General features: G+C 37.9%; 1 protein-coding gene across 1 annotated transcript in view; it reads left to right on the plus strand.

The window, feature by feature from the left end:
- SDCCAG8 (serologically defined colon cancer antigen 8) overlaps nt 1-11,030 on the plus strand; it is a 98,614-nt gene extending 87,584 nt beyond the window's left edge. Inside the window, exon 13 of the mRNA XM_014530102.1 lies at nt 10,878-11,030. Coding sequence (XP_014385588.1) covers nt 10,878-11,030 — 153 coding nt within the window. The remainder of the gene's footprint in view (nt 1-10,877) is intronic.
- The last annotated feature ends 3,579 nt before the right edge of the window (nt 11,031-14,609 follow it).

Consider the following 14,609-nt stretch of genomic DNA (forward strand, 5'->3'; position numbering starts at 1 on the left):
GAAATGATACGAGAAATTAGATGTATCATTGGGTTTGCTTTTTTAGCAAAATGGTAGTGAATTAGTGTATATTTTAATAGTTGTGAAGGACAATAAAGACAGAGTGAGGTGAAGAGTGGACAGACTGGAGATATATGTGTAATTGGCCATCTGGATTATATATATAACATACCATACAGGCTGTACAATGTCAGGCACAAGTAGGCACATAGCCGGTACTCAAAAATACTTACTGTATTGTATTGAGGGCTTGGGAAGGAATTGTTTATGGGAATAAGTTAGCAATTTATTTTCTTAAATTGAAATTATTTCATATTATTTTATTTTTGCTTTGGGTGATTTTCTCAATGGGTAATTAAATAATTTTCAAACAGTGATAAAAGTCAACAATTATAATGAACACTTGAGTTTGGAGTAACTGTTTATAGATTTTCTTCTGCGTTAATTCTTTTATCTCTCAGCTTTTGTACTTGTTTTCACAAGAGAGGAAACCATATGAGGCATTTGTGAAAGCCTTTGAAAAGGCCAGTCTTTTTGTATGAGGATGTCCCCTCAGAAAAGAAATCTTCCTGTTTTTCTTTTTAATTTAAAAAAAATATATTTTATTGATTTTTTACAGAGAGGAAGGGAGAGGGATAGAGAATTAGAAACATCGATGAGAGAGAAACATCGATCAGCTGCCTCCTGCATACCCACCACTGGGGATGTCCCCGCAACCAAGGTACATGCCCTTGACCAGAATCGAACATGGGACCCTTCAGTCCGCAGGCCGATGCTCTATCCACTGAGCCAAACCAGTTAGGGCAATCTTCCTGTTTTTATGGCAGTTCGTTTTGAGAGAAACAACTCCAGATTCATTTTACTTAAAAAAAAATGTATTGGTTAATTTTAGAGGGAAAGAGAGGAAGGGAGGAGGGGTAAGAAAGAGAGAGAGAAACATTGATGTGTTGTTCCACTCATGTGTGCATTCATTGGTTGATTCCTGCCTGTGCCCTGACCGGGGGGCGAACCTTGGTGCATGGGTATGCTGCTCCAAACAATTGAAATACCTGGCCAGAGCCGGTTTATTTTGCTGCTGAATGTACTTACTGTAGCAAGCAAAATACTTTTAAAGTACCTGCAAAAGGGTTGGGTTAGAATTAGGCCTAACTTTTTTTTTTTATTAACATGAATTAAATTGGAGTTACTATGAAAAAGTATTGTGTTAATTTGTTAGGAAATAATATGTAATATGTACATTTTAGAATGTATTTATGTATTTAAATAATGTAAATATGTAAGTTTCATTTTATTTCTTTTTTAGCTTTTTGAGATATAACTGACATATGACATGTTAGTTTCAGGTCTGCAACCTGGTGATATATTGCGAAACGATCACCACAATAAGTTTAGTTGACATCCATCACCTCACATAGTTACAGTTTTCTTCTTGTGATAATAACTCTTTCCTTCTACTTCCTTAGCAACTTTCCAATATGTGGCATAGTGTTAACTTTAGTCATCCCACTGAGCATGACCTCCCGCAACTGTCTGCTAACTGGCAGTTTGTACCTTTGACCCCCTGTACCCATTTGACCACCACCCCTCCCCTGCCTCTGGCCACCACCAATCTGTTTTCTGTGTTTATGAGTTTGAGATTTTCTTTGGATTCCACATATAAGCGAGATCATATGGTATTTGTCTTTCTCTGTCTGACTTACTTCACTTAGCACAATACCTTCTAGGTCCATCCTTGCTGCCACAAATGGCAGGCTATCCCTCCTTTTTATGGCTGGATAATATTCCATTGTACAGATAGATACAGATAGATAGATATAGATATAGATATAGATAAATAATATTCCATTGTACAGATAGATACAGACAGATATAGATATAGATATATAGATATAGATATAGATATAGATTAGATACCACACTTTCTTCATTCATCTATTAATGGACATAGAGGTTACTGTAAATAATGCTGCCGTGAACTTGAAGGTACAGATATATTTTCAAAATAGTGATTTCAGTTCCTCCAGATAAATACCCAGATGTTAAATTGGTGGATAATATGGTAGCTCTGTTTTTAATTTTCGAGGACCCTCCATACTGCTGTCCATAGGGTTGTACCAATTTACATTCCCATAAAGTTAAATTTATACGTTAACATTTTTAGTGTAAAATGGTTTCTCTTTTTATTAAATTGGCATGTTAAGTATATTGCTGGCATATATTTTCTTCTAGAACATAAAAAGCCAAACTGTTTCCTTTTTGAGCCTTTTTTTTTTTTTTTGGTCTTAAAGTTCTAACATGGGGTGATGACAGCATATCAGCATATTGAAGGATTTCCTTTATATGCACACAGGGATATAGACCTGCAGTGGTCTTTTTAGTTATATTGTCCCCATAAACAACATCATAAAACTGCTGTATGTTAATATCCCAGGAGTACTTTATGGTATGTACAGTAGAGGATGCCGTAGGATTTCCAACTCTGTACAGCTCCTAACTGTTATAGAGTTAAAGTGTTTTGAGTTTATTAACTCCATTAACATAGCCTCATGAAATAGCTGTGAACAAAACACAGAAATATTCTCTTGGATGATAACTCAGTTAGGTGGGTTTGTAAGTGAGCAAGCATCCATGCCTGGGAAGTTGTTACCTGTCGATTCAGTACAGTCGGTATTTCTCCTGTAGTCGGGTATCACTGATTCAGTCAATCCACAGCTGGGGTGCAGGTGGTGTGTGGGGAAGCTGTTTTCAAATCTTTGACGTTACAGCAGATCCTGCTATTGTAGGAACAAACCTCGAGGCCTTCACCAACGGTAGCAAGAGCAACTAATTCTTCCCATTAAACACAGCAAAGTAGAACTGACCCCTGCAACCTCTAGAATGTTTGTAAATGTAAAACCGAAATTGCTTGTGAAGCTGGTGAAGTAAATTCTACTAAAATAAACTCGCTTTATTTCATTACAGTGGAGGGGCTTTGCAGGAGGAGATTATGTTCTAATATCAGTTTGAAGGGTAAATATTCTGTATGGTTGAAATTAATTTTGAAATTCTCATAAATCGCTCATAATTTACATAGTCTGCGTGGATGTGTATGTACTTATATGTGTTTAGAGCCATGTATCCCTACCACAATGGAAACATTCATGTCCTTTCTCTAAAATTTTAATTCGTATGATCTTACTTCCATTGTTGGAACAGATGGTAAGCACTCAAAAGCGATAGCTGATATCAGTGTTACCATTAGGCCTGCGCTGGAAACAGATTAAATCTCTGCCGTGCGCCCTCAGTAACGATAACCACGAGCAGAACTTCTAGAATGGCATCAGCCACCATCCCCATCTACCACGGCAAAGAGGACAGCGCCTTCTGTTCATCTCTACAATGACCTTTAACTGCCTATAATGTCCTTTCATTCACACAGGCTGGGTTTCCAGGAGGCTAGATTGGAGAGTGAGCCTGAGAAATGAATTTTGCTGTATCCTAGACCAGTGCTACCCAATAGAATTTTCTGTGAGGATGAAAATATGTTATATCGACACTGTACGACCTGGCAGCCACGATCCATATGGGGCTGTTGAGCACTTACCATGTGGTTAATACAACGAAGGAGCTCAATTTTTTATTATAATTAACTTAAATTTAAATAGCCATAGGTAGCTAGTGTAGCTCCAGACAAATTCTTACTAATGATTTGGTAAAACATTAACATCTATGAGTTAATGAAAGTGTCAGCTGCCTGGCCATGGGTTTGCGAGTGATGAATTCACATGGTCAAAGTTATCAGCTCCCAAGCCACAAGTTCCTTCTTTTCTCTGTGCAAGGACTGTGGGTTCCAGTCTTCTTACTCGTCTGTATTGTTTTATTTTCTCCCACTCTCATGTTCACATACACAAATAAGTTACTGCATGCTAAAGATTATTAAGAGATTATTAAAAGATTTTTTAAGCAACAGAATATCTAGTAGCAGGGATAAATCACTACCATTGGGTTACAATAGTTCCCTTTTGCTACTTAGTCTTTCCAGATAAAGTTATCTTTTAGGATTAAGATGATATATAATTTTCAATGGGTTTTACATTCATTTCTTCAGATAGCTTTTCTTAGGAAAGCAGGAGAAATGTATAATAGGACTTCTTTTAGTGAAACTATTATTTGGTTTTACTAAATTTATGTAAAAATTTATTTTTAAATTATCAAATGTATACAGTGCTTTTTAAATTGCAAGCTCATGAAATCAATTGTATAAGATGAAATCAGAAGATTTTTTAAAGAAGTAGAATAGAATAGAAGGAATAGGATATATCTGAGTATTTCACACACAGTAAAGATGGTTTTATGAAATGCTAGTTACATTTATACATGTGTGAGAGGGTTGTATATTTCTGAATTGTGATGTAAAATGGCTTTCTTACTATGAATCTTGGTCAAAAAGAAAAGAAAAAAGATTGAAAGCCATTGTTGGCTGGTGTGGAGACAGTGATGTCGGATCTGGTTCAAGGCCTAGATTTACTTCTTTGGACCAACATTCAATGTCTTTGACCCTCAATTATATTTTTGGATAGAAAATAACTACCTTTTGCACTTCATGCAGTTGTTTCAAAGATCAAATAAAAGTTTAAGGTTATACGCAGTTGTAGTGCTCCTTATTCCTTGGAAGGGTTTTGTCAATTATTTTATATTGAAAAAACTCATGGCTCACAATAGCCATCATTTATGCTCATGTTTATGCTTCTGGTCAGCTGAGATTTGGCTGCTCTGGGCTGCATTTGACTGTTGGCTCTGCGTCTGGTTGTGGGTTGTAGGTTGTCTGGGCTGTGGTTTAGGCTTTGTTTTGCTCCACATGCATTTAGTCTGTGATCCAGGCAAAAGGGGCACCAGCTATCAAGGGCATGCTTCTCTCATGGAGAGTCACCAGAACACAAAAGCAGGGCCAAGCCACACAAACCTGTTTACGACCTCTGCTTCCACCGTGGCCATGAACGTGTCACTGGCCAAGGGATAAAGTGGCCAAGCCCAGAGTCACTGCGGGGAGAACGTGTATTCTACCCCCGGTGGAAGGACGAGAGAAGTGAATATGTGCTGACCAGTAATCTAAATTATCATCTTACCCAAGAACCATTGCAGCCAAACATTTGTTAAAGACATTATCTAAAATATGATGAAGTACCGCTATGTATTTGAAGAAAGCCTCTAACATTATGGCGTGTCGAAAACAGACACACAGAAAAAGGGAAACTGGGACAATTATAATGAGCAGAGAAGAACATTTGAAATACTGTAATATTCTAATAGATAAGAGATTATATCAATAACATAGAAATAGCATGTGTGTAAAACAATGAAAGCAAGAAATAGCTCATGGAAATGAGAAGTCTGGTAGAAATCTTTTCTTAAACTTACTGGTAGTAGAAGTTTTAGGAGATGAAGTCAAGGGAATCTTCCAAGATGAAGAGATAGAAAATACAAGAAAATGAGATGATCAATCCAACAGAGCCAAAAACCAATGGCCAGGAGTTCCAGAAAGAGGAAATATTGAAATGTAGGGCATCAAAATATTTTAACATAATAATACAAGAAAACTTCCCTAAAGAAAATAAATCTCCAGATTTAAGAGTCCACACAGCACAAAACATGAAGAAAGGCCTGTTCCACTTCCCAACATTGTAAAGTTTCGAAGTGCCAGGGGAAAATGATTATGAAAGCACTCAGAAACAAAAAAGCAAATTATAGACCAAGTATTAGGAATCAGAATGGCATAGGGCAGTGATGGTGAACCTATGACACGCGTGTCAGAGGTGACACGCGAACTCATTTTTTTGGTTGATTTTTCTTTGTTAAATGGCATTTAAATATATAAAATAAATATCAAAAATATAAGTCTTTGTTTTACTATGGTTGCAAATATCAAAAAATCTCTATATGTGACACGGCACCAGAGTTAAGTTAGGGTTTTTCAAAATGCTGACACGCCGAGCTCAAAAGGTTCGCCATCACTGGCATAGGGCTTTTCAGTTGTGATATCAGAATCTTGAAGACAGTGGAGTAGCCCCTTAAAAAATCCTGAATGAAATTTAATTTCAACATAGACTTTGATACCCAGCCAAACTAACAAGTGTATGCATATAATAACAGCATTTTCAGGTACTTTAAAAATGTATTATTCATATATCCTTTCTTATGAAAGTTACCTGGAAAATAAACTTCTGCCAAAAAGAGAATAAATCTAAAAGCAGAATGATTTACAACCAGAAAACAGGGAACTCTAATAAGAGCATGGGTAAGGATTGGCCCAATAAAGCGACCAACCAGGCCAGGCATAAGAAACCAAAAAGGATATATCAAGGAAAAAATTTAAGAGGAACTGATCATGTATCTGATGTGTTCCATTATTTGGAAAACTATTATTGACAGGTACTTGACAGATCTGTTTGATCATTTGTGGGCAGGGGGACGTCAGTTACCTAGAAAAATAAACTATTAATAACTTGGCAATTAATTTCAGAAATAATAGAATATTGTACAAGAAAATTAATTTGAGCAAAATAATTCTTGTCTCCATAGTGAAATTTATTTCTGTAGTCATTATAATGTAAATGGACTACTGATTAATGATTTAACCAAAATTGTTACATGGGAGGGTGAGGAGGGGATATTGGGTGGGTGGTATAAGAGATGTAAATCATGACCTATTTTATCACAGAGAGTCAATAGAAAATGTCTTATAGTTCAAAAATCAAGAAATAGCATTACAAGTATGTCGTTGAAAAATATGAAAATACCAGAAGAGTGGATAGTGTGTGCCTTTGAAAATTAGGCTTGGAGATGGGTAAGGGGTAGCATGGGTACTACCCTTCTTTGTTTTGAGCACTTGAGTGCTATTTGACACAAATTAGTCATATGACTTTGATCAGAAAATTTAATTATAAAAATAAAGGTTATATGCCCCTGACTAAGAAAAACACTTCCTATGGTATTCAGTGATGGCGAACCTATGACACACGTGTCAGAGGTGACATGCGAACTCATTTTTTTTGTTTGATTTTTTGTTGTTAAATGGAATTTAAATATATAAAATAAATATCAAAAATATAAGTCTTTGTTTTACTATGGTTGCAAATATCAACAAATTTCTGTATGTGACACGGCACCAGAGTTAAGTTAGGGTTTTTCAAAATGCTGACACGCCGAGCTCAAAAGGTTCGCCATCACTGATCTATACCATAGGAAGTGGTCTATATGATCTATACTATAGATCATACATGAACAGTGACGAGTCCTCCCTGCTCCATCTCCTGTCCTTGGGTCTCTCCCCCGTGGTTCTCGTGGCTGCATTCATGGCTTGAAGTGTGCTGTGCCTTTTGGTAAAGTGTAAAGCAATCTGGCCTTGTCTTTGCCCAGTTGGGCCAGGACAGCCACATCACGCGGCATTGCAGACACTGCGGGTGAGTGGTGCACTTTAAGAGTAACGTGCAATTGGCCTATGACTGTTCTGGGCCTTTCGTCCCTGAGCCGCTGCTTACAGCCAAGGCAGCAGCCCTGACCTAGTTGGGTGAGGCGGAGGGCTACCCTGCCAGTGGGCGCATGGCGTCTCTGGCAGGAGACTCCTAACTGTTGGAGTTGGCGCCATGGCAGATATTCCCAAGTCAGGGCGTAGGTGCCGAGCCCCGGTCCAGCTGGTGGGATTACTTGTTGGTTTTGCTGATCTGCACCAATAAGCTCTTTTTCTGGCACAGATCACCAGGAGCAGGCAGTGGCTTTCCATCTTCCTCACAGAAATGCTTTTTGCAGTTGGAAATGATAATAAAGTTTTATTCAGATTTCATCGAAACAGCGCTTTATGGGGGAGACGTTAGTGAATGAAAGCAAGAACTTGTTAGTCCTCAGTGATAACCATATATCCTTAGGCAGGTCATTTTTTCTGCTTCTCTCTTACTGCATTCCTGTTTAAACCATTCACATCTCCTCATTATAAATAAGAAAAATGCAATTTTATTAATCTAGAATTCAAGACCTTTCATAATGTGGTCTGGTCTATCATTCCTTGAGTTCATGGGCCCTTACCTGCTTTCCCACTTTCTTGCCCATGCTAATATATTTCTAATTGGCCTTTTAAAACAGATTTTTCTCTAATACTTGTTGTTGTGTTTTATATGCTTTGTATTTAATCGTCTTTGTGTGTGTGTGTGTGTGTGTGTGTGTGTGTGTGTGTGTGTGTGTGTCTGCTGTTCTTGAAAGATGGAGGAGAAATCAGAAATGATAATGATGCCTGCCATCTTTAATTCAGCTCTTACTTGGTGCCAGACACTTGCTAAGGACTCAGCATCTGATTTGATCTCCGCAGTAGTTTTAGGAACACGCTGCAGTTTTCACTCCCATTTCAGGCTGAGGAAACTGAGCCATGTGTCCAAGGTCACCGAGCTGGAAGGAGCCAGAGCTGGGTCTGCAACCCTGATGTGCGTTGACTCTTGGGTCTGCCGTCTTGATGCCGATGTTTGCATGGCTCCCAGGGCAGCCTCTGAGTTCTTATTGCATAAGATTAAGAAGCAGATGATTTATCCTGAATACCTCATGATCAGCATGGGGCTTCCTATGTTGTTGTTGTATATTGCTTGTAAAAATCATTGCATCTTTTCTTTCTAAGAGAGTTTGGAATTTTACACATTTTCGGTCCTGTCATTCTTTTTTGGATCCTCTCAGTTCAAAATTCTGGAGTCATCTTTGATGTCTCCTGATATCTCTCCTTTAATTTCCATAAACTCACATGTTCTCTTTATATTTCTGTTTTTTAATGTATATTTTAATATGTCTCTACTCCTCCTGCCTGGAATATTGCAACTGTGTGTGATCTCTCCCCACTGGTGGTCTCTGCCATCTTACATTGATCAGACACATTGATCCAGTTTATTTTTTAAGCTCAGTTTCTCTCATATTGCATACTTGTTTAAACCACTAACATCTCTTGAATTCTACCAGTAAATTAATAAAATTGTATTTTTCTTATCTATAATGAGGAGATGTGAATGGTTTAAACAGGAATGCAATAGGAGAGAAGCAGAAAAAAATACGGTTTTATTAATCTAGAATTCAAGGCCTTTCATAATGTGGTCTAATCTATCATCCCACAGGTTCATGTGCCCTGACCTGCATTCCCACTTTCTTGCCCATCCTAATATTTTCCTAATCTGGCCTTTTAAAACACAGGTTTTCTCTAATACCCTTTTGTTTTTATTTGTTATATGCTTTGTATTTTATTAGTGTGTGTGTGTGTGTGTGTGTGTGTGTGTGTGTGTGTCTCATTTTTACCCAACTGAATAGTTAAATTCTGGGTGTAGAAGAGATGGGAACTGAGTTCAACATAGTACAGTGTCTTGTGTGTAGCACTGTGTAAAAAAAAAATGAACAAATGGATTTTAAAGTTTGAAAGTCAATATATAATTTAAATTTCGTATTTCTTTGATTTTGTTTATTTCACAATGTTAGACAAAACTAAGTAGATTTTTCTGTTATGTTTTTTCATCTATTTTTTTAATTATGAGATGAAATATATTGGTATAACTTGAACAGTTTAAATATTTTCAAAAGAAACAAATAGGTTTTATTAGTATTCTAATCTGAAAGATATAGAAAATGTACTCCAAATGAAAATGATATACTCATTATTACATAGCTTTTTAAAGTTAAAACAATATTTGAGTACTTGTAAGAAGCTGTTTTATTATATTGTTAGTAATATGTGGTTTTGCTGGGGGTAAACTGAATACTTATAGTGAAATAAATGTTACAGAAAAAGCTATTTAGTTTTTCTTGCCTGATGTATTAAATATAGTTGGAAATTGTTCTGAATACTAAGTAATGAAGTGAGGAAATTGGAAATGTACTTAAATATGAAGTTTAAAACTATCTGCTTGGGCAGGGTTTGTTTTTTAAAAGGGGGTTGCATTTTTAAAAATTGTTTCTTTCTTTCTGTTGAACTTGAAAATGTTTCTCCCTTTTTTTCTTCTTGTTTTAATAGCATGAATATTTATAGCTTTAAAAAATTTTTATAGGTGTTCTATAATAAATAAATATTCCTACTGTAATGTATAAATTATTTAAAACTATGTTCTATGTAAGCATTTTTGCTTTGAAATATTTGCATTTCAGCAAGATAAAGATAATTTCACCCTAAGACTAAGAAATTAGCCAACATAAATGTTCACATATTTTAGATGTTCATATTTATGAACTGAGAGTACTTTTGTTGTTGCTTTTTTATAATGCAATTTCAATGTAATATTATTTTAGCTCAGAAATCTCATACACTCTAAATGCTTAAAGGTTTTTTTCCCTAAATCATTTTTTTCCTAAATAATATTTATCATCGTCATGATACCTCCTTTTACACCTTTCATTTTTCTAAAAGCTATCTTAAATTATATTACCCATTAATCTGGTTTTCAAAATATCCAAATAAAAACCATAAATGTGTCTTTCAGGAGGGAGCCACATGTTTGATGGTAATCCTGGCATGTATCTGATGTACTCTCACAAACAGAAATGTTACGTTGTAAAAGCAGTGACAGTTTAAATTCAGATTATTTTTAAAGGGACTGAGCCTTCGAATGAAAGTACAGATTACCCATCTTAACTACTCTCATTTCATCATTTCATCTTTAAAATCAGACTTCATCTTACGATCCCCAAAAACACACACACAACAACCCCTCACTAATGTGCATTTTTGGCTTTGCTAGTTCCCTTTGTCATCAAATGGACGCTGGCCTACATTTCCTAATAATTTCTTATCACATTGAAATTCATGGCAAAACCCAAAACGAGGCAGTTTTGCCTCCCAGCGCCTGTGTCTGACCGGATGCTTTCTCCCTGCCTCTCTACCTAAGGAAATAGAGAGGCTGACGCTGGAGCTGAGGGAGAGCAGGCAGCACGTGGAGCAGGAGCAGCAGAAGGCAGCGGGGGCTGGCGAGGAGCTCCTGACATTGACAGAGCGGCTGGGCGAGGCCGAGCGCCAGCTGCACCTCACCAGGTACCCCTGACCCTGTCCCCCACCCCGTGGCCCCCCTCCCCACCGTGGCCCCATTTCCGCCCACCGGCGGTTGCCACAGGCTTCCAAACAGTTGTTGGAGTTAGTCTCAGGCATCCCGTTCACACGCAGCTCTCAGGCATAGAAGCAAAACACGCCGACATGTGAGTGATGAGTGTGGCAGGGAGTTACTGATCTGTCCCAAAAGATGCTCAAATATTTAGGCGATTCTCCATCAATACAAGCAACATGACATATTTCTCCTACCACCACCTCGCGTGTTAATCCTGTGTCTAATACAAATGCTGCACTGGAGGATCCCAGGAATATATGCAGGGAAGTGATCAGACACTGACATGGTTCAAGAGGCAAAATGAAAGGCATCCTGAGATGCATTTGGAGATGGAACTGCTACTAACAAGGACCCTGGGTCCTAAGGAGGTGTAAGATTTTGACATGAAATTGATTGCACTGTTCACATTTAAAGCATTATTATAACCAGGCTTGCACCATCCTGGTCTCCCTGCCTACTGTTTCTGTCAGGGGGTATTGTGATATGAGTATCCTTGTCATAAAACTTCAGTAAACACCTAACTCGGCCCCAAATTACAATAAGGTATTTTTGGTAGCAAACATTGTGTGATTTGCTATGTTGAAAACACACACGCAGACACAGAAATACAGCAGAGAAAAATTCGCACTGTGACCGGAGATATTTCTCGTTATCCTGTAAGTGGTTTCTTCTCACTTTCAGTTTTAGTATAATTTTCAATTTTCAGGTCAAGCCTTTGAGATTATTCAGTTTGGGGAGTTTTTCGGCTTTTAGGGAGAACTTTGTCTAAATACACATGTCGATTTAGAATCGTTGGTTTGGTTCATCGTTTAGAAAAACACTGGTCTTCTAATCATAGTAAAATGTTGAATTTAAATTATGAAAGGGGACTGATCCCTTTTCCATTAAATATGAGCATGTAATTCCGAGCACGGTATGATAACAGATGGAGAAAAACACCACTTGAACAGCCTGCTTTTGGGAAAAAAAAAAATTCTGGAGGTTGGTGAACCTCCCAAAGTTTTAGGCTAGTGTCAAGATGCCTCAAGTTCTGTTAAAATCAAACTTTGTTAAAAAAAAAACACAACATTTTGTTATGATAATATTCCAAATGGAATATTGCCAACTTCCCCTTTAAACAATGAAAGAAAAGGAGAAGGGAGAAGGAGAGAGAGAGAGAAGGAAAGAAAGTACATCATTTCTAACATGTGTGATATCTGGAAAAAAAATCCCAATAGATAAAGCACTTTTATGACAAAAAAATTGCTTAATACTGCAGAATAATAACTGTTCTTTGAATGCCCATTAAAGCGTTGTTCTTTAGAGCTGAGAATGTAACGTTAACAGAGTTTCTATGGTTATTTAAGCATGGCTGTTTCGGAATTCAGTTCCATCATGATAGTGAACAGTTTTTCTTGTCAGACTTCTATTGAGAAGCAACGGTTTGTGTGCTGAGCCCCGCCAAACCGCAGAAATAGGACGGCTTTAATGTCTCCCTGTGGCTGAGCGTCAGTAAATAAATATTAATACCGGCTTTGCCCCCTTTGCCTTTCTGTCTTATTCTGAGAGTTCATTTCTGAAGTCGTAGCTCGTGGAGAGTTTTCCTGGGAGATGTCCATTTGTACCGTCTGACAAGATCCATTTCTTGCCAGAAAAGCATGTTAAGATACAGCACCTCTGCAAGTGACTAGTGGTAACGAATTCTTTTGTTCTTAAGGAAAACGGTTTTGCTGGCTTCCCTACAAAGCTTTTCCCACTGAGCTTTATTCACACCAAGTTACAAAAATTTAACCCACTTTTACAGGAAATGAAGGGTGATTCCCTGTTTTCTGGGTGTGGTGCTGTTTTGTAAGCATTTTACACTTCCCTATTTTACAAAAATAGGAATGTGAAGGTGGAATAAAAGTGTAAGGGGCTGTATATATCTCTCTTCGCACTGAAAATGTGACTTGGTGGTGGGGTTAAATATTTCTGATACACTTTTTGAGATTTTTTTAGCGTTTGCTTCCCCTCATCATTCTTTGTTGATTCAGTATTCTCAAGTGTGTGTCTGGGAAACATGGGTCTCTCCCTCCTCCCCCCATATATTCCAGCTGAAATAAATAAATCCCATACAGGTAGCTCTTCAGTTATTCTTAACATAAACATTTTGAATGTCATAGTCTAAACAAAGTTTAAAATTGAATATGAAAACCATGCTATAAAGCAGTGGTTCTCAACCTGTGGGTCGAAACCTCTTTGGCGGTTGAACGACCCTTTCACAGGGGTTGCCTAAGACCATTCTGCATATCAGATATTTACACTACGATTCATAGCAGTAGCAACATTACAGTGATGAAGTAGCAACAAAAATAATTTTATGGTTGGGTCACAACATGAGGAACAGTATTTAAAGGGCCAGAAGGTTGAGAACCACTGCATAAGTAATAATGAAATAAGAATCCAAATCTTCCAGGCAAAGAAAATGTAAAAACTGGACTATAAATTTGTAGATCAATCTGAAAGGAAAGTAATCTATCACTTTTTTGGTATTTCCCTTTATTGTTAACTTGACATAAAAAAAAAAGAAATTCAATATTTATTGAAAGATCCAACTGGTAAGTATGACATTCATTTATTCAACAAATAATTAATTGAGCACCTACTGTCTTTTACCACATTGCTTGGCCCTTGGCATAAAGGAAAAAGATTCGGGTCCCACCTTAGGTTGCTCACACTCTCCCACTCTCTTAAGGAGCGAGATATACACAGTTATAGTGGAGTGTGATAACGGTGCAATGACAGGAATGAAGGTGGCCACGGGAGCACACAGAAGGAGAACTGGCTCCTTCGGCATTGGAAGTGAAGGTGGCAGTCAGGAAGCCCCCCTGGAGGAGGAGACGTCTGGCAGTTATCGTGTTACTAGTTCGGGAGTAGGAGTTCTCAGAGTGGAAGAAGGTGGGGGAGTATCCCAGCTGCAGGGAGCAATGTATGCGAAGGCAAAGATGGGAGAGCGCATCAACTCTAACACCAGGCCAGGTGTTTGGCAAGAGAAAGGCCTGGGGAACGGGGTCGGGGACCAGGGGGAAGGCTTTGTGGGCCGAGTTCTGGAGTTTGGTCTATTCTGAGAGTAGTGAATGGGCTACTCTTCTATCGTGAGCAGGGCTTCCAACATGATCAGCTTTTGGGTGGGATGCTGACCCAGTCAGCAGTGTGGAGAGTGAACTTGGAGAGTTAATGTGGGAACAGGAAGACCAGTTAGGACAGAGTCAGCAACCACAGCCCAAATCTGACCCGTCTTCTGTTTTTGTATGAGCTAAAAATGACTTTCTGCTTTTAAATGGTTGTGGGGAGAAGGAAAAATAATAATTTGTGACACATAAAGGTTACGCACCCATAATAAGTTTTACAGGGCACAGCCTCCATTATGTTGTTATATATGGCACTGCCAGGGCAGAATTGAGTATGTCCCCAAAGCCTAAAATATTTACAAACTCTCAGGAGGCTGTTTAATTCAAGAAGTCAAGAGAGCTTGAACTATGATGGGTTCAAATGTGTACT

This window comes from Myotis brandtii, unplaced genomic scaffold (assembly GCF_000412655.1).
Source record: "Myotis brandtii unplaced genomic scaffold, ASM41265v1 scaffold717, whole genome shotgun sequence".
NCBI classification, from domain to species: domain Eukaryota; kingdom Metazoa; phylum Chordata; class Mammalia; order Chiroptera; family Vespertilionidae; genus Myotis; species Myotis brandtii.